Source organism: Kogia breviceps, chromosome 17 (genome assembly GCF_026419965.1).
Source record: "Kogia breviceps isolate mKogBre1 chromosome 17, mKogBre1 haplotype 1, whole genome shotgun sequence".
Lineage (NCBI taxonomy): Eukaryota > Metazoa > Chordata > Mammalia > Artiodactyla > Physeteridae > Kogia > Kogia breviceps.
This window is the reverse complement of record NC_081326.1, coordinates 73,418,421-73,446,254: the sequence shown is the minus strand read 5'-3', so window position 1 is coordinate 73,446,254 and position 27,834 is coordinate 73,418,421. Positions and strand designations below refer to the sequence as shown.

Genomic DNA, 27,834 nt, shown 5'->3' with positions numbered 1-27,834 from the left:
GTGATGCTGGCAGGTTGAAAGACATTGATGGGGTGGGGAAGGGAGCTGGTGCTGGGGGTGGGCTGAGGTAGAGCCCCGTCTTGGGGTTAGTCCTGACCTCTAGGCCTTCCTCTGTCAAATGGGAGTGAAGACACACAGGCGGTGAGATACGCACTGGGAGGCACCTGGCCAACCAGCATTTCACAAATAGCTGTGGATCCAAGACCAGAAAGAAGGAGCTTAGCTTGGGAGAGAAAGGGGGGTTGCAGGAGTGCAGGAGAGGGGCGAGGGCTGGGGGCCTGGGAGCCTTTGGCTCCGTGGTTCTGGAATGGTCTTCCACTGCCCCCAAGACCCCCAAGCCCCTCCTCATCCATCCAGACCCCTGATGGACGGTCCAGATCCTTGGAAAGTTGCTCCGAGGGTGATCCTTCTTCCTTGTGTCCAGAAACCTGTTGCCCTGGGTAGCATTTGCAATGTCATACTGAGTGATCCCCTCCGTTGCTTCTCTGTCTTCCTCCTCAAAGTGTGAAGTTCTGAAGGGCAGGGTTTCCATGTGACTTACTTGACATCCCTGGTCCCTAGCCGTGCTCCCACCCCACTGTAAGCGCTGTGGAAGGAGACGGAAAAGAAAAAGCAGATCTAGACACAGCCACCTCCCCCCTCCCCCACTTCTCGCCTCCCTTTTTCATCTCTCTGCACGCTGGAATATTGCAGCGCTCAACACACACACACACACACACACACACAGAGTGACTGAGATATTATATAATATGGGGGCTTTTGTGTCTGGCTTCTTTCGCTTCGCACACTATTTTATGGTTTGTCCACGTGGCTGTATATGTCAGTACTGCGTTCCTCTTTATGACTGAATAATATTCCATTGTATAACACATTTGCATTTGTTTACCCATTTATGCACTGATGGAAATTTCGTTCGTTTCCATCTTTAGATTATCGTGAGTAATTCTGCTATGGACATTCGTGTTCAAATTTTTGCTTGGACACCTGTGTTCGATTTTGGGGGGTATGTACCCAGGAGTGGAGTTGCTGGATCATGTGGTAATTCTGTGTTATCTCTGGAAGGAGCTCCCAAACTGTGTTCCCCAGTGACTATCATTTTATGTTTCCACCAGCAATGGACACGGCGTCCAATTTCTCCAAGTTATTGCCAGTGCTCACTTGCAGTTATTTACTTGTTTGTTTGTTTATTACAGCCGTCCTAGTGGATGGGGTCTCACTGTGATTTTGATGTGCATTTCCCCAGTGACTGATGATGTTGGCTCTTGCACACGTGCTTGTTGGCCATTTGTACGTCTTTGGAGGGACTTGATTTTACTTAAAGGGTGAAGGGAAGCCAGTGGGGGTTTACAGCGTAGGGACTGTATGAGTCCATTTCCATCTCAGTAGACCTTCTGGCTTCTGCGTGGAGAATGGAGGAGGCAGGTGACCCTCTGGGAGGTATTTTTGGAGTTTGGGGGAAAGATAAGGGGGGCTTGAGTGACAGTGGTTCACAGCTCCATCGCTTACTCTCCGACACTGGGTAGGTCACCCCTCCCCGGATCCTCAGCTACCCCCTCTGTGGAATAGGGTAATCACAGCACATCCTCACAGGAGGGTGTTTAGGTTTAGTGGGGTCGTGGTTTCAGAGAGCCCACCTGGGTCCGGCATGTGGCGGGAGCTCCAGGAAGAAGGGGCAGCCTCCCAGGCAGCAGCTGGCGGGTGTGACCTGGTCAAAGTCTCAGGGGAGACGTTGAGGGGCTCCATGTTGGCAAGCTTCACCCATTTCATCTCTGCCTTCCCGCTGCTGGGCTGGGGGGAGAACAGGTACAAGGAGAAGGGAGAGGATGGCAGGGTGGAGAGGCAGACATATCCCAGACTGCATTTTCTCCTCTTCCTCTCTGCCTGTCTCTCTCCCCGAAGCCCTGCTCCTGGACAGACTCCCCTGTCGCCATCCCACAGCACCAGAGGAGGCCTCTGCCTCCCGAGGTCTAAGCAGCACTGGTGTTGGGGCCTGTGGGAGGCCACACGGAGGAACAGAGGTTCAGGCCCTGTGAGGCCGGGGCCCCAGCTGCTCGTGGCCCTTTGGGGGCAGGACTTAGAGAGTCCGGTTCTGGTGCCAGCCCTTCACTGCCTGCCTGGCTACCTCTGTCATGGTCATCTTGTCTAATCAAGCATGTTTGTGTGAACCGTTTACTCTTTGTCCTTCTTCATTCTTGAATGTCAGGTAACACTTTGTGTGTGGTTAAATATGTCAGGTTGAGTGGGAGATGGTCACCTTAGCGATTGCATTTCACGGTGCTGAGCCTTCACAGGTGTGGGTCCTGTTCCGTAAGCTCCATTCCCCTCCACCTCTTACACAGGTGAGGTAGTGATGGCCCACCTCCATCGTCCCGGGACAGGCTTCCTGGACGGTCCCCTTACCGCACGGACCGTAGCGTACAATAATTATCTATCGTCTTACCTCCCTGTCTCGAACTCCTGACTTATGCATTCACGTCTCCCTGGTAGCTCCTAGCGTTGCTGACACTAAGCCTTGAGTTCGTATCAGTATTCGCAGTATGATTGAATGAACCAGGGATCTCATCATGACCACAGAGGGGGTCTGAGCGGGCGTGGCTGAGACATTTATAAAGGGAAGATGGTTTTTAAAAATTAAAAAGCATAAGCTCATGATGAATTCACGCCCCAAAAAGCAGGTTGTCATTTTATGAAGATTAGTATCCAAGCCGGTGTGCAGGTTGCTGTTTCCAGTTTGTTCTGTTTCACACTTCGAGGCAGCTACCCAAATCCTTGATGCTGCCAGCTGTTGCCTTGTTTATTTTTCCTTCAGGGTCTTACCTTCCAGCCTTACTCCCTGTGTGCCCGGCGTCCCCAGCACAACCCCGATTCCCATTTCCCAAGCTGCTTCCCTTCTCACTGGCCGGGGACTCAGAGCCCAGTCCATGCTGTGTACAACCGTCGTGACATTTATTAGCCGAGTGGTCTTAGGTAGCTACAGCCGCCTTCTGCAGCACCAGTTCCCTCACAGAAACGTGGGCGTTTTTTTACTGATCTGTTAGGTTTGGGGTTGAAGATTAAATGAGAGAAAATGGTGAAGTATCCAGCATCCATCACAGTTGTTCCAGAAGTTTTGCCTCCTCCCCCCGCGCATCCGTGCTCCTCTTTGCTTTAAATGTGCTCCACCTCAACCCTCCACTCGTAAATCCTGTACTTTCTTCAGGACTTGGCTGAATTGTAACCTTTAGTTCATCGACGGGTCTGTACGGAGTGCTGTCTCGGGGTCAAGCCCTTTGCTGCCCACTGGGATACAGCAGCCCAGGAATCGAGGAGGGCTTGAGGCCCTGGAGGTGACATTTTGAGAGGGTGATCTAGAAATTAAGCAAATGAAGAATTCCATAGGGTAGTTGATTCTCCAGATATCCTCGAAGAGGGTGGTACTCGAAAGGAGCCGTGAGGAGGGGGAAATAAAGGCTTGTCGAGGAAACGATAGTTGCGCTGAGACCAGGCGGAAAACGGAGGACCAGTGCTGGGTGAGGCCACTGGGAGACCCAGGCCAAGGCTTCACGTGACCTGCAGGGCTACGTGAAGGAGCAGGGAGGGGCCCGTACGCGGGGCATCTCGAGGCCGTGTGGTTTTACCCAAGGAGGTGCGAGGCCCTCGGAGGGTGGCGTGGCTGAGGTTACCTCCCCCGGCACGACCGACCGTCGTTCCTGTGCTGCTGAGGGGTGAAGGCACCCCTGCGGGGGGGGGGGGGGCCCGAGCGTAAGAGAAGCAGGGACACCGGCGTGGAGGCTTGTGCCCCCCAGCCGAGAGCCAAGGGGAGCAGTGGTGGAGGAGGGGACCAGCGGCCAGCTTCCGCGTGGAATACATACGTGTATCTCGGGGGGCAAACGGCGGGGCTTCTGAGGCCTTCCCTGAGGGTCCCTTCACACTCCCGTACTTCCCCCGCCCCTAAGCTGCACACACGTACACACACGCGCGCGTCCCTTTGTCCGGCAGGACACCCAGTCTCCCCTGCTGCGCGCAGGAGCAGAGGCCGCCACAGCCCCGCTGCAGCCTGCACCCCATCCCAGTAGAGCCTTCGCCTGCCTGGCTCCCCCGAGAGACTCTGAACTGCTGGCTAGAGGCCGTGAGTGTAGCTCGCTCCCTGGATGGGTTCCCTAGGCTCCACGCCGGACGCCCGGCGCTCGGTAGGTCCACGGGGCATCTGGTCGGTATGACTAACTACATAAATGAACGGAACCAGTGAGGGCCCGGTGGCCACTGGGCGGGCCGGCCTCCTGGATGGGAGAGGAAGGAACAGAGCTGCACACGGCTCTCGGCCGGGGGACAGGTGGGTGTACAGGCCCAGCCTGGTTGCTGCCCGGCATCGAGCTGCACTCGACCGTGCGAGGGTGACTGTTCCTGACACAGACGCTCACGCCGAGAGCTGGCCCTTGGGCGGCGTGAGGCTGAGATCGTGTCCCTATGGCTCATTGCTGTGTCCCTAGCTCCTAGTACAGTGCCTGGGGCATCCTGACCAGACAGGACACGTTGGCGGAACAGCAGTGAACACAGACTTTCCAAAACAGGGGGGGACGGGGTGAGCCATAGAGCTTGGAAAGGTGTGACGGATAGAGGAGGAGGACCTCCAGGGGGCTGTGAAGAGATCAGTGGGGGACAAAGGCAGAGCCGGGAGAATGGACACCAAGGAGAGTGGACATCCAGGCCAAGAGGACGATCACGGTCTTCTTTGCTAAACGCGAGGACCCGGCTCGATTGGGACAGCGTTTCTAGAAAGTGCTGGAGGGAGTTTTGACAGAAGGAAGGAACAAACCAACAAACGTAGCTCTTACCTTTCAAGAAGTTAAAAATCAGTATTTCGAAAAGAATCATACAGATGTTAGATCCCTGAGGTTGCCTTCTGTAACATTAATGACCTCTCCCCCTCCCCTCCCCCAAAGTGTTACTTTCATGACCTTTCACTTTGAATTTTAAAGATTAAATGAAATAAACGGGGAGGGCTTCAGTATCACAGGGTTCCAGAATTTTACCTCTGTGCCTTCCATTACTTCTTTGCTCTGATACACCCCTTTCTCATTTGTATAAATGATGAATATGAATAAATGGGAAAATTGGAAACTATTCAGGGTCCCATCAACCTAAACGTCAGCTGATAAGAATGCTCGCTCTGGGTCCAGTTGCCTTTATGTCTCATCGTATCTACTCCTCTCCTCCGAGACACATGGTTTTTTTTTTTTTTTTTTTTTTTTTTTTTTTTTTTTTTTTTTTGGTGGTACGCGGGCCTCTCACTGTTGTGGCCTCTCCCGTTGCGGAGCACAGGCTCCGGACGCGCAGGCTCAGCGGCCACGGCTCACGGGCCCACCCGCTCCGCGGCATGTGGGATCTTCCCGGACCGGGGCACGAACCCGTATCCCCTGCATCGGCAGGCGGATTCTCAACCACTGCGCCACCAGGGAAGCCCGACATGTTTTTTTTTTTTACAGCTGATGAGGACTGAGGTCCAACCATATTAAGCCACTGGCCTTGAGGTTACAGAGAAATAGGCATTGGATTTGGGATCCGGCCCAAAGCATGTCTGGCTTGAGCGACTCTGAGTGGAAAGTCCAAGTAACAGAATGGACTCTGGGTACCTCGGGGTTTCAGGGCTCCTGGGTCTGAGCGAAGGCATTGTTTATACTAGAGCTGGAGAAGATGTTTGGCCTCACTGGCACCTAGATCAGGAGATGACAGCACAGATAGGGACATTTTCACGGTTGGGAGGAACGGAGTCACTCTTGGAGGTCATGCAGATGAATGAACTTTGCCAGTCCTGTGTCTCCCCCGGCCCCTTTGATGGTGGATGCATCCAGGCCAGACTGATGCCTCCATCACCCTCTTTCCATCCTCTCCATCCATCACATCTCCTCTTGGATTCCTCCCCATCGTCCCGGGATGCCTTCTTGCCGGACCATGCCTGCAGGGCAGTTTTCAAGGAAAGGTGAAATATGAGACGAACCCCCTCCTTTCATTTTAAGGGAGAATATTTCTAACCGTGAGTGAAAGGCTTCTTGTTTCTCTCAATTACTGTTCATTGAGTGTCTGTTGTCACTTTAAAAATAATGTCAATAACAGCAGCAGCTACTTTGGGTGTTTTCTGAGTGCTGGATGTCGCGATATGTACTTTATATGCTTTACGTGTAAATGCTTCGGTTTCTCACGCTAACCCTGCCGGGAAGGTATCACGAGCCCTATTCATAGATGATAGCACTGAGGACCCGAGAAAAAGGCACCTGCACCAAACTAGGAACTAATAAAGGACGGGGTTCGTGGCTGTGAGAGTTTGGCCCCAGCCTTTGCTACCTCCTCTGCACCTAGCTGCCTCTCTGTGTACTCTGGGGACTCAGTCTTCTCTTCTGTATAATGGGTAGTTGGGCTTCCTAAGCCCCAGGGCCCCTGCAGCTCTTTGAGTCTGTGAGCCAACAGCTGAAGCCTCCACAGAAGCCTTACCGGGTGCAATGCACCAACCCCTGGAGGTCCCCCTGGCCCTGGAGAAGGAGGAGCTTGCAGCATCAGCTCTACTTAAAGTAGAGCCCAGGCAGGCTGCTTCTCCCCTTCCTCGTAGCCCCCAGGAGGCTCCAGGAAACATCATCTCACGTCGTTTTCAAGTCCTTCCCTCTCTACCTTGGCTGAAAGGGTGGCTGGGAGGAGGGTGGCCATCCGCGTGTGAGAAGGTTGACAGCGGGTGCTTCCAGATCTTGTGGGTGGTCCTTGTGGGAACACAGACGCAGGCTGACTCATAGCCGTGCTTGGGAAGCTAATGACAGATGCCAGCAGAATCGGGTCCCAAAGCTCCACGGCCGGGGCACAAACAGATAGCGCCTCTGAAATGCCAGCCTCGACTCGTTGGGTGGGAGCCTTGCGGCTTACTTTCACCTCCTCTCCTGTTTACACTGTGGCTTCTGGAAGGATAAATAGAGTGTCTACTGCAGTGGAGCCGCCATCGGGTACTGTATCCCTCTTGGATGCTGGGTCCTCTCTGGAATCTTCTCCAACAAGATGGATTGTGCTGCCTTGCTTTTCCTGCCCCGGGGACAAAAGGGACTCAAGCTTGCATTAAAACTGAGAGCCGTGGAATCATTTCACCCTTAAAGTCCTAAGTGGGGGCCTGCTGCCAAGTGCTCAGGGAAGCTCTCTATTTGATTGGAAAGAAGAGTAATCAACTCATTCATTCATGTGCTTATCCATTTATATGTGAACTTCTCTTGTATTTGTGTATTATTCCGTTCCTCCTCTCATTTGTCCCACAAATGTTACGGCGTGCTCTTCACTACCGCGTTCTTCACTCAACGCGCGGTGGCTACCCTTCCTTTAAGCAGCTCGCGGTGTAACCTGAAAGATGGACGTACTTCCAGAACACAGGCTGGTCAGGGCTGTTGCGGCATGTGTGTGACACCCCGGGGGCTTGTGCTGGGAAGGCGGTGGCGTGGCTGTTCAGCAACGACTTCCTGGGGGAGCTGTGTTGGACATTTAAGCTTGGGGAGCCGGTCAGATGAGCAGGAGATGGGTGAGCCACCTGCTGGAGATAACGGATCACACAAGGTAAGACGCCATCAGAGGCGGTGGAGCGCCTTGATGAGGCCGCCTGCAGAGATTCTGGTGGGCGTGGGTGGCAGAGAGAAGACAGATTGGCAGGGCGGGAAGGTCCCAGAGTTTGAAGGGCCTGGCTTTTCTGCTAAGAGTTTGGGCTGCGCTGAGGTTAAACGTGCATCGCTGTCAGGCTGCTCCTGTAGCAGAGGTGGGTGTGTCTGTGTTAAGCCTCACAGAGCGTCACACTCTAAGGACCCGGATACCCGAGGTCCTTCCTGGCTTTTCTCTCAGATGGCTCTGTGACCCCGAGGCAGCGCCAAAGCCTCTCAGACTTTCTGTTTCCTCGGCCCCAGTACGAGGGGCTGAGCCAAGTGATCCCTGAGTTTCCCGTGAGGTCTAAACTTCTGAGGTCCTGATGAATCGCAGTCACACCCACTTCCTTCCCCATGACTATGCAGGTATCAGGGAGGCCATCCCCTGCTCTTTTTCCCTCTCGGGGCACCTTCCATGAGCAGACGAGATCACGGATGTGAAAACTCTGACCACCAGGAACGTAAGACCGCTGGACTAGAAATCGGGAGACGGGTCCTGAGCGCGCACCCCTCTGCAGTGGTGGCCAGCGCTCTTTCCGCTCTGGGCCTTACCTGCTCGTGTGCGTGATGAGGGTGGTAGAGGAGCCAGTGCGGGGCTCTCTGGATCTCTGCACTTCAACGTACGAGGTCGTAATGCCTGGGTCAAGCCGATGGTTTCAACGTGTTAAACAGAGAAACCGCCGATGCAAAACCAGCTGACATCTTCATAGGACACAGCTTGAGTTGGGTGGACGGCCGTCCTGCAAACAAAATGCTCTGGAAACGTTGTAATGCACGTACAGCCTTAGAAGTCACAGGCTCCAGATTGTAGGGAACACTGAGGACCCTGCTCCAGGCTCGTTCCCAAAGCAGGAATGCCCTCTTCAGCTTCTGGGGAGAACTCTTCATCTGAAGGTGCTCTTTCAGGCACAGGGAATCAGTGCCAATCAAGGCGGGACTGTCCATTATCTCCGGCTTGACTTCTCTGTCATTGCATTGAAGCTTCTCCCACCTCAGTGAATGGAAGATGCTGTCACCACCTCCCCAGCTTCTGTCTTCCTCAGGACCCAGCGAGTCGGGAGCTTGACCCTGGACCCAGGAACCCTGGCCGTGTCCTGAACACCCCCAAGCCCTGCGTCCTGATAGCTGGCCCTGGACACCACCCAGGTCTTCCCCTGGTGCCTCAGTGTGCTGTCTGCCCAGCTCAGCCCAGGTTCTCCCGCTGGTCCCCGCTTCCAGGGCGAACTTCTTTGGGTGCTTAAGCTTGTCTTTGCTATGTGTCACCTCCTATTACTATTATTAGTTATTCTAATATTAGCATATTATCCACTATTATTTGAGCACCCGTAATGTTACTGGAAAAATATCCATTAGTGTCAAATCTGAAAAAAAAAAAAATCCCTGCAAAATAGATGCTGCTTTTAGCCGGGAGGAAAAACCCGGTTTAACGTGACTCAGCTAGTCCCTACAGTGGTCAGCACGTGACCCACGTTTGGCAGAATCAGAGCTGCTGCCCTTTGCAAGATTCTGCTGTCTCCCCAAGAGGTCAAGTCACCACATGCATTTTATGTGTGCACGTGTGTGTGTGTGTGTGTGCGCGCACACACGCTTAGGTGCCCATTTGTGTACGTGTGTTTCAGGAGGTGGGAGGAGAGATGAACTGCCACCCACTCCGGTCACATGCTTAACTTCTGGGTGAGTGCCACCAGCATTGGCAGGGAGGGGGAGGCTCCATGCTGGGAGCTGCCAGCAGCAGTGGTGCTTCCTTGCCTTTGGTACTTTAAGGCTCTTCCTGAGTTTGCGAGTCTGTTATCCTTTTATGAGGTTGTGAAACCTTACGTGACTTCATGCCTGCGTTTTCAGGTGCTGCTTAAGAGGGGCACAGCACCCCAAGGGAAATACGGACTCAGTGCTGTGTGGGATGCTTCTTTTTTTTTTTTTTTTTTTTTCTTTTGTGGTTCGCGGGCCTCTCACTGTTGGGGCCCCTCTCGTTGCGGAGCACAGACTCCGGACGCACAGGCTCAGCGGCCACGGCTCACGGGCCCAGCCGCTCCGCGGCACGTGGGATCTTCCCGGACTGGGGCACGAACCCGCGCCCCCTGCATCGGCAGGTGGACTCTCAACCACTGCGCCACCAGGGAAGCCCTGGGATGCTTCTTTTGGCGTTGTCTTCAGACATGAAAAATAATAAACGTATACAGCACATTTTGATTTCTACACTGAAGGAAAGAAAATACTTTTTAACGTCAAGGGGCCAGGTGGCTGGGGCTGAGTTTGCTGTGCTGAGTGAGAATCACAGATGTGAGTTCTGGCCTTTGCTCTGCCCCCTGACAGCTGGGAGAACCTGGGGAAGCCCATAGCCTGCCAGGGGTCCAGTAACTCCTACGGGGAAAGGCGTTATCATTTCTTTCCTTCCATGGCCACCAGATTGTTTTTAGGTTTTCTTCCTTGTCTTAATGGTTTGTACTTTTTTTTTTTTTGCGGTACACGGGCCTCTCACTGTTGTGGCCTCTCCTGTTGCGGAGCACAGGCTCCGGACGTGCAGGCTCAGCGGCCACGGCTCACGGGCCCAGCCGCTCCGCGGCACGTGGGATCCTCCCGGACCGGGGCACGAACCCGCGTCCCCTGCATCGGCAGGCGGATTCTCAACCACTGCGCCACCAGGGAAGCCCTGACTTGTAATCTTTTGAGCACAGGAACTTTGCATGCCCTTTTCATAAAGTCAACACTGATGTCTATTAAGATCAACACGCCATTTTTCATTTAATCTTTCAAAGGCCACACACTTTGAAGATTAATGTCTTAAAAGAAAGATTACATTTTAAAGGAAGACGTGTTTGTAAAGGGATTTGTTTCCAAGCTGTATCTAATGAGGTATTGGCATCGTGGTATTTCTCCAAAATAGCCTTAATATTTCTAACAAATTTCCTCAGAGGCTACTGTGAATGTTCTGAAACATTTTTGAAAATGTAAGTAACTAATGAAACAGTTGAGAAACATTGCAGTAAAAAGTACAATTTTTCTACCTTTTTTTTTTTTTTTTTTCAGTCCGCGGGCCTCTCACCGCTGTGGCCTCTCCCGTTGCGGAGCACAGGCTCCAGACGCGCAGGCTCAGCGTCCACGGCCCACGGGCCCAGCCGCTCTGTGGCACGTGGGATCCTCCCGGACCTGGGCACGAACCCACGTCCCCTGCATCGGCAGGCGGACTCTCTGCCACTGCGCCACCAGGGAAGCCCCAATTTTTCTACCTTAATTGACACGGAGGCCAGGCCTCCAGGGACCCCAGAACCTCTAAAATAAAGGAGAGAGGGATAGTGCTTTGGGTCTGGATTGCATGAGGGGCCTTTTGAATTTCTGCCAACAGTGTTGAAGGCAGAAATAAAAATACTAACTGCTTCCACTGATGAGTGATTGACGATTTGCCAGGAAATGACTGAAGCTCTTTATGTGCGTGATACTCTTCAGTCCTCAGAGCCACTTAAATGCGCTGCCGTTCCGCCCGCGGTACCCATGGAGAGATGGGGCCTTGGAAGATCCTGTGGTATAAGAACTAAGGGGGGTGGGTTCAGGCTCAGCTCTGACATGGAGCGGGGAGGAAAGCTTTGCGCCCGGAGGTGGGAATAGCCCAGGGTGAGGCTGCAAAGACCCGCACCGGGTGGGGAGAAACTACTCACTTTTCTGGGTGACCTTGAACCCGGGCCCGACCTCAGGAAGTGCTTGTGTGACCTTGAGCGCATCGGGATCACACCAAACGTAACGGAAGCGCTGAAGTCACTAGAACATGGGGGGCTCTTTGGTGGTAGGCAGTTAGTGCAGAGATGCCTGGGGTGTGTGGGGGGTTGTGTGTTGTGTGGGCGGGGTGTGTTGTGTAGGTGTCGTGGGCATCTTGTGTGTTTGATGGGTACTGTGTGTGGGTATGCACGTGTTGTGTGTGTGTACGTGTGTGTGTGTGTGTGTGTGTGTCTGTACCAGGTATGTGAGTGTGATATGTGTGTGTGTCGGATGTGTTGAGTGTGAGCCGTGTGTCATTCAGTGCGTATGTCACGCGTGTATTGTCTGTATGCTCTAACACGTGATCTCTGCCGACCACGTCAACAACTTTATGGGGCGGGTGCTCTTATTATTCCCGACTGGACAGGAGGAAACAGAGCGACAGAGAGGTGAACAAAGCGATGGGGCCGAAGGCACGCAGCTCGCAAGGAACCGACCCCACTCGGCTCTGCCTGACTCCGTGACTCTCGTCTCTGCACCAGCGGGTCTCCGATGCGTGTTTGCATCGGGATCCCCTGGAGGACTTGTGAAAGCGCAGGTGCCGGAGCCCACTCCTGCAGTTTCTGATGTAGTCGGTCCTGGTGGGACCCAAGAATTGGCTTTCGTAACGAAGGGACTCTGGTGCTGCCGGCCTGGGCCCCACACCTGTAAATGAACCCGGTCACTGCGCTCTGTGGTCCTCAGAAAGATCGAGGAGAGCTTTGGGACCAAAGCCAGTGATTCTTTTAAAACTTTTCATTTTATGTTGGCGTAGAGCCGATTAACAATCTTGTGATAGTTTCAGGTGCACAGCAAAGGGGCTCAGCCACACATACACACGTATCCGTTCTCCCCCAGACCCCCCTCCCATCCAGGCTGCCACATAACATTGAGCAGAGTTCCCTGTGCTATGAAACCAGTGGTTTTGGATTCCTGCAGTTTCCTGCACCTCCTACAAAGTGGACCTAGTGGAGTTGCCAGCAAAATCAATGTGGAGTTTTAAAACTGATATTTTAAGTGTGAGCTCATCGTCCTCATTGAATTACTGGGTGTTTGGCTATAATGAATCACATGGCATTAAAAAGGAAAAGGCAGCTTCCCCACCAGGAAGCTGTGTTCGCATCTGCGTGTTCCAGGATCGCATCCTGTTAGTTCCTGAACAGTAGGAGGGCAGGGTGCATCTTCCCAGGAGAAAATATTCTGTACAGTATTCTCTATGTATTACACATTGTTTTCTTCTAAACATTAATTCCACCCCCAACCCCCGAAGAAAACCACAGTCTCAGCCCTTCTGCAAGTAAGGACTGGCGCCGGCAAACCAAAGCGGTGGGCTCCCGGGTCAGTGTTCTTCCCTCGTGTGGCATGGATGCCCCCCCGTGTGAATCAGAGTCAACACTACCTGCCTCAGAGAGGTTTTGAGGAGCGTGTGAAGTGATGAATGGACATCCCCAAACAGTGCTTAGCCTGTGGATGTAGGGGTGTCCTGTTCCTGCCCTCCCTCTGATCCTCCATAACCTTCCCCCAGGAGCAGAGATCATGGGGGCTTCGGGCATTACTGGAACAGATAACCACAGCAAGGGTGTCAGATGTCTTTGCCAGCTCTGCAGTGTTTTAAGGATTGAGACTGAGTGCGGTGGTGAGAAAGAGGGGAGATGCAGTGGTTGCTGTTTAAGGTAAAAACGAAATGAAGCAGCGAGTGGCTCTGTTTGCTGGCCCCTGCACTGGCCTTTTACTGGAAATGCCGTGGAATTGGAATTGAGTGGCGGGTTCTGACCTCGACTGGCTCCGATGCATTCGGCAGGACCGGGGAGCACCTCAATGGGTCACGCGTTAGGGAAACAGGTTTTCAGCACTTTTTCTGAGTCTGGCTTTTCCAGCCTCATCAGCTTGAAATTCCATCCTGCAGAATTTATAGAGGTTGGGTCCTAGGATCTGCTGCATTTTAATGTGGTATGCGGAATCCGGTGTCTCTAGGAACATTGCCCCGGATGGCACCCTTGCCAGAGCTGAGATGCACCTAAGGCCTCGTTAGTCCCTTGTGCTCTTATTCTTGGTGGCCCCATTAGCTGCAGTGAAGTTGCGCTCTGAACCCCAGCGATGGTGGTCTGGCCCTCAGGGCGTCTTGGGGGCAGAAAGAAGAGGAGCTTGGAAAGGAGTCTTAGGTACCAATCGCCACTCGCCAGCTAGGAGAGACCAAATCTCCTCTTACCCCCCTGCCCCCCTCTTATTCTCTCCCCACCTCAAGATCATGCCAGCTGCTACCTATTTAGAACCTTCTAGTTCTCCCAGAGCCTGCTCAATTGCAAAGACCTGCAAGTAATTATCTCCTATCCTCCTCCTAGGTAGCTTGTACTGTCCCATTACACATGGTAGTAAACTGAGGCTGGTTACCAAAAGTAGACACCACTAGAATATTCTGGAGTCACAAAGGGGCTCCAGGTTAGAGACTCTCTGATCCTTTTCCTTGTCTGCCTGACGGGGCAAGAACTTTTATCACAACATTCTTCTTGGACAGAATCAGACGACTCAACATAAAATATGCAGCACCAAGAATACAGTAAATGCTCAGTAAAAGTCAGGTGCTTTTCCTTCCTTCAAATCTCTGATATCTAGGTGATTTCATATCCTCAGAAAATCCACCCTGCCTTGAGTCTCCCTGTCAATTTGCTTCTCATCCTAGACTGGGAATATTTTAATTTTGTACCCTTTCCTCTTTCCTATCCAACCTTCTGATTATTGGCCCAGGGTCTCCTGGCTTGGAAAATCAACAGCCTGTCACATGGGGTTCAGCATCTGCTTGGCGATAGCACCCACTACCTCTGCTTCCCCTGCTTAGCAGAAAACACATTTATCCTTGCACCCCAGGCACCTTAGATCTTTAGAGGCTACGTTTATACTAACAATGATAAAACCATCTTCATTCATCATTATTAATCATTATTCATTGTCTCTTACATTTATGAACTTTTTACTGCATGTTGGGAATGTGCAAAATGCTCTATGTGGCAGATTTATTTAATCTCCCCATTGTCTATCAGAGTTATATGCCGTTACCAGTCCTCCTGTTAACAGATGAGGAAACTGAGGATGGGATAGGTTCAGTTGGCTTGCTCAAGGTCACACAAGTAAAGAGTGGAGGAGTGGGCGTTCTTGCTCTGTTGGCCGTCAAGCACGTGCTCGTAGCTGGGATGCTAGTGCCTCCAGGTGTTGACAGGTAAGGAAGGGCAGGGAACTAGCCCAGCTTTAGAATGAGTGTATCTGGGTCTGAGTCCCAGTTCTTGGAGGTGTGAGCTGTGTGACATCCTGTAAGTTACTTCATCTCTCTGCGTCTTTCCTTTAATAGGAACCCCTGGGTGATGGTGTCCAATGGACACGTCGTGGTCCCGCTGATCACATACCCTTGTCCATCTAAGTCAGTGCTGTTTGAGTTCCAGTTGTAGAAGCCCAGGCTCTCTGTGTTTGGCTGATGTGATCTCAAGCTGTTCATTTCCCTCTTGTTTTTTAGGTAATGAACCAAAAAGATCATGTCTGAAGTACAAGGAACGGTTGAGTTTTCTGTAGAGCTACATAAATTTTATAATGTGGATCTCTTTCAGAGAGGGTGAGTATGCTTTCGCTATTTGTATTTGTTTACATATTTGTTTTGTTTTGTTTTTTCTCTGTCAGATCTTGGTGGTGAGGACAGGGCATAGGAAATTTGGGGTTAATGAGGAAAGACTCTGTATTATTTTTCCTGCCAAGTGGAAAATCCAAACTTTTAGTGCATTTGAAAAAATAAGCCATAGATTGACAAAGACCAGAAAATGTTAATTTCTCTCATCCTCCTGCACCTCTTCCATTAAATCTGTCAGTCAGTGTTAAAGGAAAGTGAATTTATTGGAAATGAAGCTTGCCTGGGTAGCTCTGATAAAAAAGGTGTCTGTAGGATCAATATTTCTAGGGGCCACCTCCCCAAACCACATATCATAAAACCTGTACCCAGATCTCTCAAAAACTGAGAATTTACAATGACTTTTAAAAACACACAATTAAAATATAGCTGCTCCTACTTTCTCAGGATGTACTCTGCATTTGGCATTTTATGTGCGTGATCTCACTAAGTCCCGCACTGGGATGGAATCACCAGTTCATCCGAGCCCAACACTAAGTAGATTGAGATGTGTGAACTTACGTATGGATTTGTAACCATAATTATTAATAATGTACACCTCCTCCAAACTGTAAATGGACCATCAGATATTGACTAAAGCTTGTATGAAATCGTCATCGTTGACAAAGCATTTCAAAATGGCACATCCAGAACACACAGAGCCCTGTGCAGAGGTTGAAAATGAATATGGAAATCATGAATTATTCGATAAGACTGTGGTGCTCTTCTCTGCTTTCCAGATCTATGTGGTTTGGGGAAGCATCTCGTTTAGCTGCATTCACTGCTAAAGTCTAATGTTGAATTAGCCTGAATTAAAACCAGACCGCTGATTCACTCTTCTTTGTGTATATATATATGTGTGTGTGTGTGTGTGTGTGTGTGTGTGTGTGTGTGTGTGTGTGTATTTTGACATGCATAATATATTATATATAATTTTTATGATTGTATATTACTGTATATATGTTACCACTGTATATATAATATATATGTTATACATATAATTTTATTACTGTGTATGTCTATATTACAAAAGTTATGTGTTCCATCAGTACATAAATAATTATTTTTAAAACATGAATTATCACATTTCTTATCTTTTAAAATACCTTTTCTTGTGTTTATAATGCATGCTATATACAAGTAGAACTGTACATGTATATGATTTATAAACAAATATACATGTGTTGGGGTTGCGGGCCCCAAAATGTTTTTACTGGTAAACCTGCAAATCATTAACCGTTGGGGACCACTGGTCCATCTAGCAGAGCAAGGAGAACTCTCACAGCTTTCTTCTAGCTCTTAATGCTACTGTCTCATGGTGTCAAGGAGTGTGGAAATCTAGGCACACACTTCGATGTGGATGAGGGCATAACTGTACGGTCAGACTTGCTTGAGGGTGGCTTTCATTTTAGCTATACCTCCATGAACAGGCTAGGGCATCTTTTTTTTTTTTTTTTTTTTTTTGCGGTACGCAGGCCTCTCACTGCTGTGGCCTCTCCCGTTGCTGAGCACAGGCTCTGGATGCGCAGGCTCAGTGGCCATGGCTCACGGGCCCAGCCGCTCCGCGGCACGTGGGATCTTCCCGGACCGGGGCATGAACTCGCGTCCCCTGCATCGGCAGGCGGACTCTCAACCACTGCGCCACCAGGGAAGCCCAAGGGCATCTTTTGGATGAAGGCGATTAGACCTCTCGGGGGTGGAGGGAGTGCTGGGATGTGTAAGGTCCCGTCTGCAGTAAGACCTCGTCGTGAACGGTCCCCAGCCCCCTGGATTCTGCCTATAGGGAGCTGGGGACAGGCTGGGCACGGTGCCAGCCAGGATTCTGCCTCTGCCAGGGGAGTTTGTGACAGGCGTGGTCCCTGATGCTCAAGGGCCAAGGAATTTTCCGCTCTGAATCCTACAGGAGCCATGAGGATGGTGAAATGTCATTACTTTCTAGCAAGCACTCCGTGGGGATGTGATAGCTGCAGTCCAGACCTAGTAGGCAAGGTGGGGGCCTGGGTGAAAGAAAGTGGATGATCTCCTGATGTCGTTAAAGAGAAGGAAGGTGGGATTTGGGGAAGCTGGCCCCTTTTGGGGGTGTGTGAGGATATATGATTAATTGTGTGCCCCATACTGTCCTTGGGATGGTAGAAAGCAGAGCTGGGGCTTGCGGAGGGAGGAGAGCGCCCTTCTTTGGACTGCGTTTGACTGTGGTCATCCAAGTTCCACCTGGCTTCTCCAGTTGATGAGTGGTGTCTGTGGGCCTCTTTTACAAATGTGCTATAGCTCATTTACCCCATCTGCCCAGATAGACACCCTTTCTTGATTTGTTGTGAGATGTTGTGTTGGAGCCGCATGGATACAGAACTGAGCATATTGAATGAGGATTTGCCCTGATCAGGGAGTTACTTGCTTACAGCACATTTATATTTGTCAGTAGTTTTTCTAGTCCCAGAATGCATAGTGCTTTTTGGTGATGTTTGCTTTGAACAGTCAACTTGCATTTATGCAAGGTCTGTGTTGACTGAGGTGAATTCTCAAAGGAAAAGCATCTCCTGGAACCAGTCTAAAGCATCATGAATTGTCACCGCTGCACTTGGCAGTGAGACTTATCCTGAGAAAAAGGCAGGGGCAGGGAGGCCCTTGGGAGCCTGGCTTTGGGGGCAGACCTGGCTTTGAAGCTAAGCTCTGCCACTTATAGGCTCTAAGAACATGTCCCTTTAAAGCCAGTTATCACTCTAAAATGGTGATGACAAAGTCTATCTCGTGGGGTAATCTGAATGGTTATGGCGCTAGTTGCATTCATTAATATATGCAGAGCAGCTAGCATGGAACCTGGTGTCTAGTAGATGTTATCTAAATTATCACTTCGACTAGTAAATCCTGGCTTCCAGTCCGTCCTTAACACTATTAGCAGCGTTATTACCCCAAAGGGTTGTTGAGACCATTTGTTTCCCTGTTTAAAAACCCGCCTGCTTCTCACTCCTCAGCCCAGGGCTCTGAGGCTGAAGGGTTTGAAATTAAACTTCTATCTTACTGTCTGTACTCGGACCATTGACCCTCCCCCCCAATATCTGCTTTGAAAATTCTACCCTCTGCGAGTTCCCGCTCAAATATAACCTCCTCTCCAAACCACTTCTGCATATTGATCGATGTTTACCTGCTGTACTCAGCCCAGTTTTTATGAACCCCTCTTCTCCCTGTTTCTAAAGCGTACCTCATGTGTTTTATTCAGTCATCCACTCACACGCGCATGACCCAAACACTAGTAAGCGTACGTTATTGGCTTGGGCTCTGTAAGGATGCAGATGAAAGATATTCTGCCTTCAAAGTGTTTGCCAGCTAATGAGGGAGATGGATACATATGTAGAAAATGACCTTGGTGAGTGATACGGTCTATATAACAAAGACAGATTTGGGTGCTGTGCTGTGAAACAGAAGCAGGAAGCCAGTCTGTGGGCAGAGAGTCAGAGAAGATGTCTTGGTAGGAGATAAGCTATCATTTGAAAGCTGGGCGGGCGTTGGCCGAGCAGAGGACCTGGAGGGGCCGGACCGGAAGGCTCCGCGGTGTCAGGAAGCAGAGCCAACCTGAAAGACCAAAGTGTAGTGAAGAAGTGGATGGGGGTAAGAGGGTTATAGAATTCATCCCAGCGTATCTTTTACTGGACATGTGATTATAGAGATATTAATGTCAACTGCCACAAACTTTCTTAGATTGCCATGGGAGGAGGGCTGGGCTGCACAAGGGAATGATAGTGATGTCCTGTGTGGCTTTATCTTCTTCTCAGCTGGATCCAAGCCCCTTCAGGCTAAGGACTCCATCTTACGTGACTTCATATGGCCAGTGCCCAGCATAGAGCCTGGTGCACCCTGACAGATCAAGAACAGCTTAGGTCTGGGGTCACATGGATCTTCATTAAATGATAGTCATGAAGATAAAACGGTCCCTAATTCCTAGTGTACTGTTTAAATCAGTGCTACTCAAAGTGTGTGGCCCGTGGGCCAACAGCATCGCCATTACCTGGGGGCTGATTAGAGATGCAAGGTCTCAGAACCTGTCTCAGATGGGCTGAGTCAGTATCTCTGGTTGTGAAGCTCAGGAAACCATTTTTTTAACATGTTCTCCAGGTGGTTCTGGTTGAAAAGCACAGGAAGCACTGTTGAAAATATTTCTGGGAAAATATCAACCTAGGCTGTGTACTAGAATCATCCGGAGAACTGGAAAATCCACGCTCCAGACAAATTTATTTAAAAATAAAAAAATTCTGGGGTGGGACCCAGGCATCAGCACTTTCTAAAGTTCCCCAGGTAACCCCAAGGTTGAGAATGACTGGATTAGAACTAAATGCATATACACCAGTCTGTTGTCGAGAACCTCTTTATCATTCAGAAAAGGAGACATAAATCTCTTCTTTCATTATACGGTTGTGACATCTCCTCTTCCCCAATAGGAGACTGGATCTTAACACATGCCTTAGCACATGCCCTCTGCCTAGGAACCTATAGAGATGCCACCCTCGCTTTCTAGCATGGGTTCTGGGAGCCAGAAAAGCAAAAGGGGAGCTATTACTTCATTGACAATAATTTTCTCATAAGGAGATGCTTAAGTGAACAATTAATTATAAAACCCATTGCCTGGATACGTGTAAGTCATTAATATATTAATAATTCATACCTGCTTATGAGAGCATGAACCTTCATTTCTCACAGTGTTAGCCGAAAGGGAGCTAACATTTGTCCTTGAAAATGAATTCAGATTTGATTTTCAGTCTTAATTCAGGCAAGGCTCTGAATCAAAGTGATTTTCTTTCTGAGTGAAGGTTTTCATTGTTTGATGTTCAGATTCACCTCCTGTCTTCTCTACAGGGTCATTTAGAAGATTTTCCCTACTCAGAGGTTTTAGATGATTTTACGTATAAATTCTGTCCTACCCACAGAATAGTTGCACGAAAAAGAACTATAATCAATACGGTCAGATCTTACGTGGAAGGTCCAATGCTCATAGAAATGTTAGGATTGAAATCCCCTTAGAACAAACTCACCTGCCTTGTCTTTACTGGAGTGAAAAAGGTTGGCTCCCAAGTTAAGTGATTCCTGAAAGAAAATCCCATCTTGTGTTTATGCCCCGACATCCCCACTGTGGCCTGACACCCAGTGACAGCTAAGCTCCCTGGGAAATTAGCTAACCAGCCCTGATGTGCCTTATAGACTCAGAAATACAATTATCTTTGCTTTTGCCAGAGAACAATTCATTAATTTGTCTGGTTCTGTCAAAAACAATCCTTTTCTTCACTTCTCTTATTAAAATATGTTGTGATCCTTTTCATTCATTCCTACCCTTTTGCAAGGGAGTGGGGATTATACATGGTTTGATTTGGGATTTTTATCACTTGCAGCCAAGGGTTCCATCTAGCACAGGGAGGGTAGATAGGCTCAATGATCTTTTTTTTTTTTTTTTTTGGTGATACGCGGGCCTCTCACTGTTGTGACCTCTCCCATTGCGGAGCACAGGCTCCGGACGCGCAGGCTCAGCGGCCATGGCTCACGGGCCCAGCCGCTCCGTGGCATGTGGGATCTTCCCAGACCGGGGCACGAACCCGTGTCCCCTGCATCGGCAGGCGGATTCTCAACCACTGCGCCACCAGGGAAGCCCAGGCTCAATGATCTTTAAGAGTCCTTCTGTGAAATGCCATGATTATTATTTTCATAAAAATTTGATCTCTCTTTCCCCATAAAATGGCATTTTTTCTCCCCACGATAAGTTTTTTATTTTAAATATCTGTTTAAGTATACTGAGGATAAACAAGAATATAATTATTATAAATGTGGCTTGTTTAGTAAAACTGCTATTTAAGAACCAGTAATATACTGACACTAATAAAGGGATTTATGTCCCTCAAATATTTGTCTCAATATGTCCTTCTTTGAAGCAATTTAGCTCTCACCATCTTTAGAAGTCTCCATTCAAATATTTTTACTTTGCTAGGTTTTACTTCTTGGCTACGTATTCAGGCATGTAAGCCTCTTTGGGAAACATCAGTACTCAAGGTGTGGGGTATGTGTGTGTGTGTGTGTGTGTGTGTGCGCGCGCGCACGTGTGTGTATCGTCAGACCTCAGAAATATGGAACGCTTCACGAATTTGTGCGTCACCCTTGTGCAGGGGCCATGCTATCTTCTCTGTATAGTTCCAGTTTTAGTATATATGCTGCCGAAGCGAGCACTAAAACGGCATTTTAAATAATTATTCCTGTGGAGAGTGAACAGACGTCAGTGACCCAAGGACTTATGTAGATGGACCTTCTGGATTATTTTTCTAGCAAATCCACATTCCTGTTAACAATTACCCTGTCCCATTTTTTTTTGTTTCCTTTTTTTCCCCTTTGAATCCGTGACTTCATAAGCCTGCTGCTTTAAGCCTTTTATCCTCTTAACCCCTGGCTGAGGACATGCTCAGCAGATCTGTAAAGAAAAGCCCCTTCCAGGGGGCTGAGAGTTGGCCCGCAGAGATTAAAATGTCTCTGGTGAGCTCAGAACCACCCACAGGGCCCAATAACCTCCTGGAGGAATAAAGGGAACAGAAAGGCACTGAATAGTGTGGTCTTTTCTAGTTTTGTGTTCACCGTGGTCCTTGCTCAGGCCTCTCAAGGAGAACGGCAGGGCATGTGTGGTCACGGACATGGTGTAGAGGGAAGAGCAGAGACCCAGATCTGGTTTTAGAGACAGAGACCTTGGATCCATTTCCACGTCTTCTGCAACTAGCCGGGTACCCGTGGGCGAGTTACTTTCTCGGTTTCCTTGCTTGTTTTGCAGGATCTCCATTAGAAGTCATGAGGTGCTTTTGTAAAGCATCTAGTTAGAGAGCCAGGCCTGGCAGTGCTGCCAAAGTGGGCTAAGCCCTCTCTGGCCTTTCTGTGCCACTGATTACAATGCAAACTCTGCACCAGACAGTCCTCAGCTGGTCAGTGCCAGGGCTGGAGCAGACCACTGGCCCGGTCGGACTCTGGACTGGGTGATCCTGTTAATATTTTAAGCAGTTATTTAAATTCATCACCACTGATCTCCCAGGAAGAGGTCTCCTCGCCAGTGGAAAACCTAATGGACTCCATGCTGGTTTGTAGTGGCCTCAATGGGGGAAATTCTGCTTTCTGTTCTTTATCTCATTTTTGGAATCTATAAAGTGAAAATGCCACAGTTCTTTTCTTCTGCCTTTATTGAGATGTAATTGACGTATAATATTGTGTAAGTTTAAGGTGTATGTGTGATGATTTCATATATGTATATATTGTGAAAGGATTACAATACGGTTAGTTCCGACGTCCGTCAGCTGAGATAGTTACCATTTTGTGTGTGAGTGTGTGTGTGTGTGTGTGTGTGTGTGAGATCATTTAAGATCTACTCTCTTACTAGCTTTCCAATACACAGTACATATCTAAAGAAATAATAGCTTTAGGGAAACTCGTGAGACACTGTAGTCAATAGAGGTATACTGAACTGTAGGATGTTTCTTTTCTAGAAGGGTCCTTGAGTGGATCTTGGGTCAGAGTAGAAGATATAAGAGAGTGAAGGCCTTAACTGCTCTGGTTTCATTCCCAGCTGTTGTCAGATGTTGCTCAAAAGCAATTTTAAATGCATTTCATCGTTTTCTCATTTTAAACTTTCAATAGCTGTCATACAGAGTGACGTCAGAAAGAGAAAAACAAATATCGTATATTAATGCATATATGTGGAATCTGAAAAAATTGGTATAGACGATCTTATTTACAAAGCAGAAATAGAGACACAGACGTAGAGAACAAATGTATGAACTGGGAGATTGGGATTGACATGTATACACTATTGATGCTATGTATAAAATAGGTAACTAATGGAAACCTGCAGTATAGCACAGGGAACTCTACTCAGTGCTCTGTGGTGACCTAAATGGGAAGGAAATCCCAAAAAGAGGGAATGTATGTATATGTGTAGCTGATTCACTTTGTTGTACAGTAGAAACTAACACAGCATTGTAAGCAACTATACTCCAATAAAAATTTAAAAAAAACACCTTTCAGTAGCATACACATATAGTTTTGCCTAGTGAAAGAATTATGGTGACATTTTCATCCTTGTACTTTTCCTTATTTTTCTCAATATACATATCACTTTTGTAATCAGAACCTCTCTCTCTCTTTCTATTTCTACCTGTATCTCTCTTTCTCTCCTTTTACACTAGGTAGACAGTATTTCATATGCACATGTGTTTTGCTTTACAAAAATGTAATATATTAGTTTGTTCTCTATTTTCTCTCTTTCCAGGTTGTGAACATTTCTCATCACCCTCTATGTCCCTTTAAAATATGCTTAATAGCTGCAAAGAATTCCATCATAGGACTCCATCATAACTTATTTAACCAGTGCTCAATTGGGGGACATTTTGCTTCTTTTATTATTATTATTTTTTGCATATTAAAATGCATTTCATTATTTACAGTTGTCATGACATTTTTGTTCTTGAATGATTAGGAAACACTTCACTCTTGATAATATAGACAGGACACCCTGAAAATGAAGGACTTTTCCCACGTGTCTTCCTTCTAAGCCCCTGGTAATGCTGATGAAGATGAATACTCTTTGACCAGAAGCTCTTTTATCATCCAACAGGGTGAGGAAGGAAACGATCGTCACCCTAACAGTCCTCGTTTAATCTCAAATCTCTGTTCCATCTCGTCTTAGACTTCTGCAGAAGGCATTTTACAAAGCCCAGAGGAATTAAACACTGATTAAGAATGTTCATGGCATCAGGCAGGGAATCTCCACCTTTTGAGTAGAGGAGCATTTGTGAACTGTGGGAATCTAAAAATCTCCCACGTCACTGAAGTCTGGGTCTCCATGGCCTCACAGATCCCAGGAATTGGCACTCAGGTCACTGCAGTTACTGTTTGGGAAAAGAAAAGACATGCCTGGAAGGCTGGTTCTTTGCTGCTCTTCCTAAAAGTCGGCAGAACTTTGCTTTCACCTGCATGCCGTGCTCCCAGAAAGGGTGAGATTCTATGCTCTCTGAAAAAACTCTCTTTAGTGTCATTCCATGAAACTTTTATGTCTCCACCCACTAGAATCAACCAGAATTTATTTGGAGTAGAAAATTATAAAATTCTCTATTATTACAAATAGCCTCACGTAACCCCACAATTCTACAAGGGATGTAGTACGCCTAAATCATGGAGGAAGCAGAGCCTGACATGGGTTCCAAGTCTGGCTCAGTTTTGCACATTGTGCAGGTGGCCAGGTGGAGGGTTTCTTGCGGGGATGCCCGCACCCCAGAGTCCACGCATTTGCTTTCTACTTCACGAGGCACGTTTTGTTTGGCTTGGGCAGACAAGGGTGTTCAGATGTTACCATGACTGCACCTACCTCCAACTTCTTTAAACGCTTCCACTTCTGCAAACAACACAGCTACAGAGCACGACTTTTCCCTCCTGCTCAAACTTCCTTTCCTGGCTGCCTGGCACCTCTCTGGATGTTTTCCTTGAATAATCAGGGGATGATGTACTGGGAATTGAATCCTTCCAGCCAGAGACTGACAGACCCCAGAGGCATTTGCTTAACCAAATCTATTCACACTTCGTTGACAAAAGATCTTTCCATACGTAGAATCCTCGGAGGAGATCTCTTGACCCCCGCTTTTTCTACCCATTAAAGCTTTCTCTACTGTCATCTTTCTCAAGAAGGTATACATTGCATCCCTCCCGTGCAACTCTTGCACAAATTACCCCCTTGTAAAACAGACCCAGGGTCGCCTCTTGTTCCTTTATTTATTCCCTCATTAATTTACCCATTCTGGAGACTTGGAGCTGTTGCTCTTGTCGGCTCTGTCCCAGGAAATCGGGGCAGAACATTGCGAAAGAACCATGAACTCAGGTGGTTTCCAGCGTGTGCCATGGGAGGAAGAGATGTAAGTTAATAAAGTGATGTCAGAAATGGAACGAAAAAGCATGGACAAGGTACTAAGGTGCGGAGGGAGGACAGGGATGCCGTCTCCTCACTCAGGAGGCATCACGACACGTTACCCAGAAGACGGGGGTTCTACTAGTCAGGTGAAGGCTGGAGGGGAATCTCAGTCATTGAGAGCAGCATGTGCAAAGGCCTGAGGATGATGGAGATCGTGGCATCCCTGGGGAATGCCACACTGCTGAAGAGTGCTCCCTAGAGGTGGTGTTTTTGATGGAGTGGGAGAGGCAAGATTGCACTTTGTCGATCAAGGAGGGCTAAGAAACCATTTAAGTAAGGGACTTTCTTGGTGATTTGTGTTGTAAAAATGATGCTTTGGAAGCAAAGAGGACGGCAAGTGGGGTGGGGAAAAATAATGACAGTGGTGAGGACAGAGAATCGTTGAAAAGTCTTGAAGCAGTGGAATGGGAAGAATTGGTGCTTTAATGTAATGTTACAGAGGAGAGAAGTCATAGTGATCGTCAGTTGCCCCCTTGGGTGAATTAGTACATAAAGTCGAGGAGGAGGACCAGGCAGCCAGAGATGATGCGAATCTAGAGGTCTGGAGGCAATGGGGTATCTGAGTCCAGAGACCAGGTAGGAATCAGGGCTGGGATTTGTCTGCTCATGGACATAATTGAGCCTGCATGAAATCATTCAGTAACTTGTGACACTTTGTGAGCTCAGACTGTGTGCCAGGACCTTTACTATATCAACTCACTTGATACTATTGACAGCCCTATGAGCTAGGTATCATTACGTTCATTTTACAGATGGGTAAACCGATGCGCCAGGATGCCTGGCTATCCCAGGGCAGAGCCAGGGTTTGAATTCATGGCTGTTTGCCTCCAAAGCCGGTATTATCAACACTATTTCCTATTCTGTTGGCGAGACCAGACTCCAAGAGAAAAATCACAATTTAAGCACAATTGGGTGGAAATGCAGACTAAGGCGTCTGAACTTTCTCCTCTAAGGATGTTACAGGAGGGGTGAGTATGAAATGTTTTAAGTAGGGGAGGATCAGATTTGGGTTAGAACACCCTTTGGCTTAGGCATGGAGAATGCAGGCACTGCCTGACAGGTAGTTGGCACTCGCACATTTGAATTCCTAGTCATTGGTTGAGGTTACTTATCTGAACCAGGTCCTGATGATGAAGGAGATGTTTACTGAGCACTGTGGCAAAGACGTTTCTCATCACACTCCAGATCCTATCGGTTGGTCGTTTCTGTGGTTTGTATAAAGCTCAAATCCACCACCGATTTCTCTCTTCACATGACTTAGTGAGCTCCAGACCCATAGGAAACAGTAATGAAATGGAACCAATGTCCTTTATGTGTAGCTGGGAAAGTCCCTAATACTCTCACAGGGCAGGGTATTGAAAAAACAGATGGAGCAGTAAGGATTAGGCTTAGGCATAGATGCCAAAAAGGGATTTCTTCTCTCTGTCTGCCCCAACTGAGATAAATCTTTAGACTCAGGTGGTTAGAGACAGAGGAGGGAGAGGGAAGGAGAGAAGATGAATGGATACCCAAGGGTCCAGGAGGGTGCCAGGATTTATAGGCTGTGCTGTACTTACTGAATACAAAGAATAAATGGCAGATAGAAGACTGTGCATGGCTCTTGATATTTATTGTCTATTTTTAAAATACATTCCTTTCAGTATTTCAGTTTTTTACCAATTTGGCAGTGCTTTTCTACACTCACTTCGTGGGTCACCCGGTCCCATGGATTTAAATACCACCTATGAGCCACTGGCTTCCCAGTTTATGTCATCAATTTCTCCTCTTTTCCATACTTCAGACTTGTGCAGTAGGTATTCTCCATCCATTGTCATCTTGATGTCTAAAAGCCATCTTAAACTTGATCTCTCCTAACCAGAAACCTGATCTCCTGCCCTCCCAAGCCTCTTCCATCAAACAACCCCATCTCAGTCAACTCCATCCTTCTAGGTGTTGAAGCCAACATCTTAGAGCAGTTCGTGACTTCTTTCTCCCTCATACCTCGAGTCCACTTCATCCAGAAATCTCATTGGCTCTATCTTGCAAATGTATGCAGAATATGACATTTCTCACCTCTGTTGCTAGTATGCTGGTTCTAGCCACCGTCATGTCTGTCCCATCTGGATTTTCACACTAATCTTCCCTGTCTGAACGCCCTGATGGCACCCTTGCTCATCTCTAGCCCCCTTACAACACAGAAGCCAGATGGTCCTTGCAAAGCGTAAGTCAGACTGTGATGCTCCTCTGTTCTAACTCTCTGTTCTCCAGTGTGCTATGAATAAAGCCAGAATGACTTACTCTTTCCCTCATTGGCTCACCTCCTGCCGTAAGAGTCTTTCTCTCTCTTTTTTAAAAAAATTAATTATTTATTTAGTTAGTTTTGGCTGCGTTGGGTCTTCGTTGCTGCACGCGGGCTCTCTCTAGTTGCGGCGAGCGGGGGCTACTCTTTGTTGCGGTGCGTGAGCTTCTCATTGCGGTGGCTTCTCTTGTTGCGGAGCACGGGCTCTAGGCGCGCGGGCTTCAGTGGTTGTGGCTCGCGGGCTCTAGAACACAGGCTCAGTAGTTGTGGCTCACGGGCTTAGTTGCTCTGCGGCACGTGGGATCTTCCCGGACCAGGGCTCGAACCCGTGTCCCCTGCCTTGGCAGGCGGATTCTTAACCACTGCGCCCCCAGGGAAGCCCTCATAATAGTCTCTTTGCAGTTTCTAGATAATGTCGGGCATGGAACCTTTGCACTGGCTGTTCCCATTTCATGGACTGCTCTCCCATCAACTCTTTCAAGTTTACTTACTATATAAATAAGGATACGGGGTGCAGAGAAAGGATACTTTGCCTTGCAGTAGTTAGGCAGCTGGGCAGTGGAAGAAT

The 27,834-nt window shown here is 48.5% G+C and overlaps 1 protein-coding gene and 1 non-coding gene across 4 annotated transcripts in view; one reads left to right on the top strand and one right to left on the bottom strand.

Annotated features, from left to right (window-relative positions):
- Positions 1-27,834, top strand: part of FAM135B (family with sequence similarity 135 member B) — a 273,666-nt gene that overhangs the window by 86,746 nt on the left and 159,086 nt on the right. For 2 of the 3 annotated variants that reach the window (XM_067017174.1, XM_067017173.1), the window contains exon 2: positions 14,875-14,970. In XM_067017174.1, coding sequence (XP_066873275.1) covers positions 14,894-14,970 — 77 coding nt within the window. In that variant the 5' untranslated portion in view covers positions 14,875-14,893. Of the gene's footprint in view, positions 1-7,492; positions 7,561-14,874; positions 14,971-27,834 lie in introns of those variants that run through there. The other variant, XM_059042852.2, reaches the window with a different exon arrangement.
- Positions 21,117-21,222, bottom strand: LOC131744286 (U6 spliceosomal RNA). Its single transcript, XR_009332075.1, has one exon. It is a non-coding gene; the product is annotated as a U6 spliceosomal RNA (small nuclear RNA).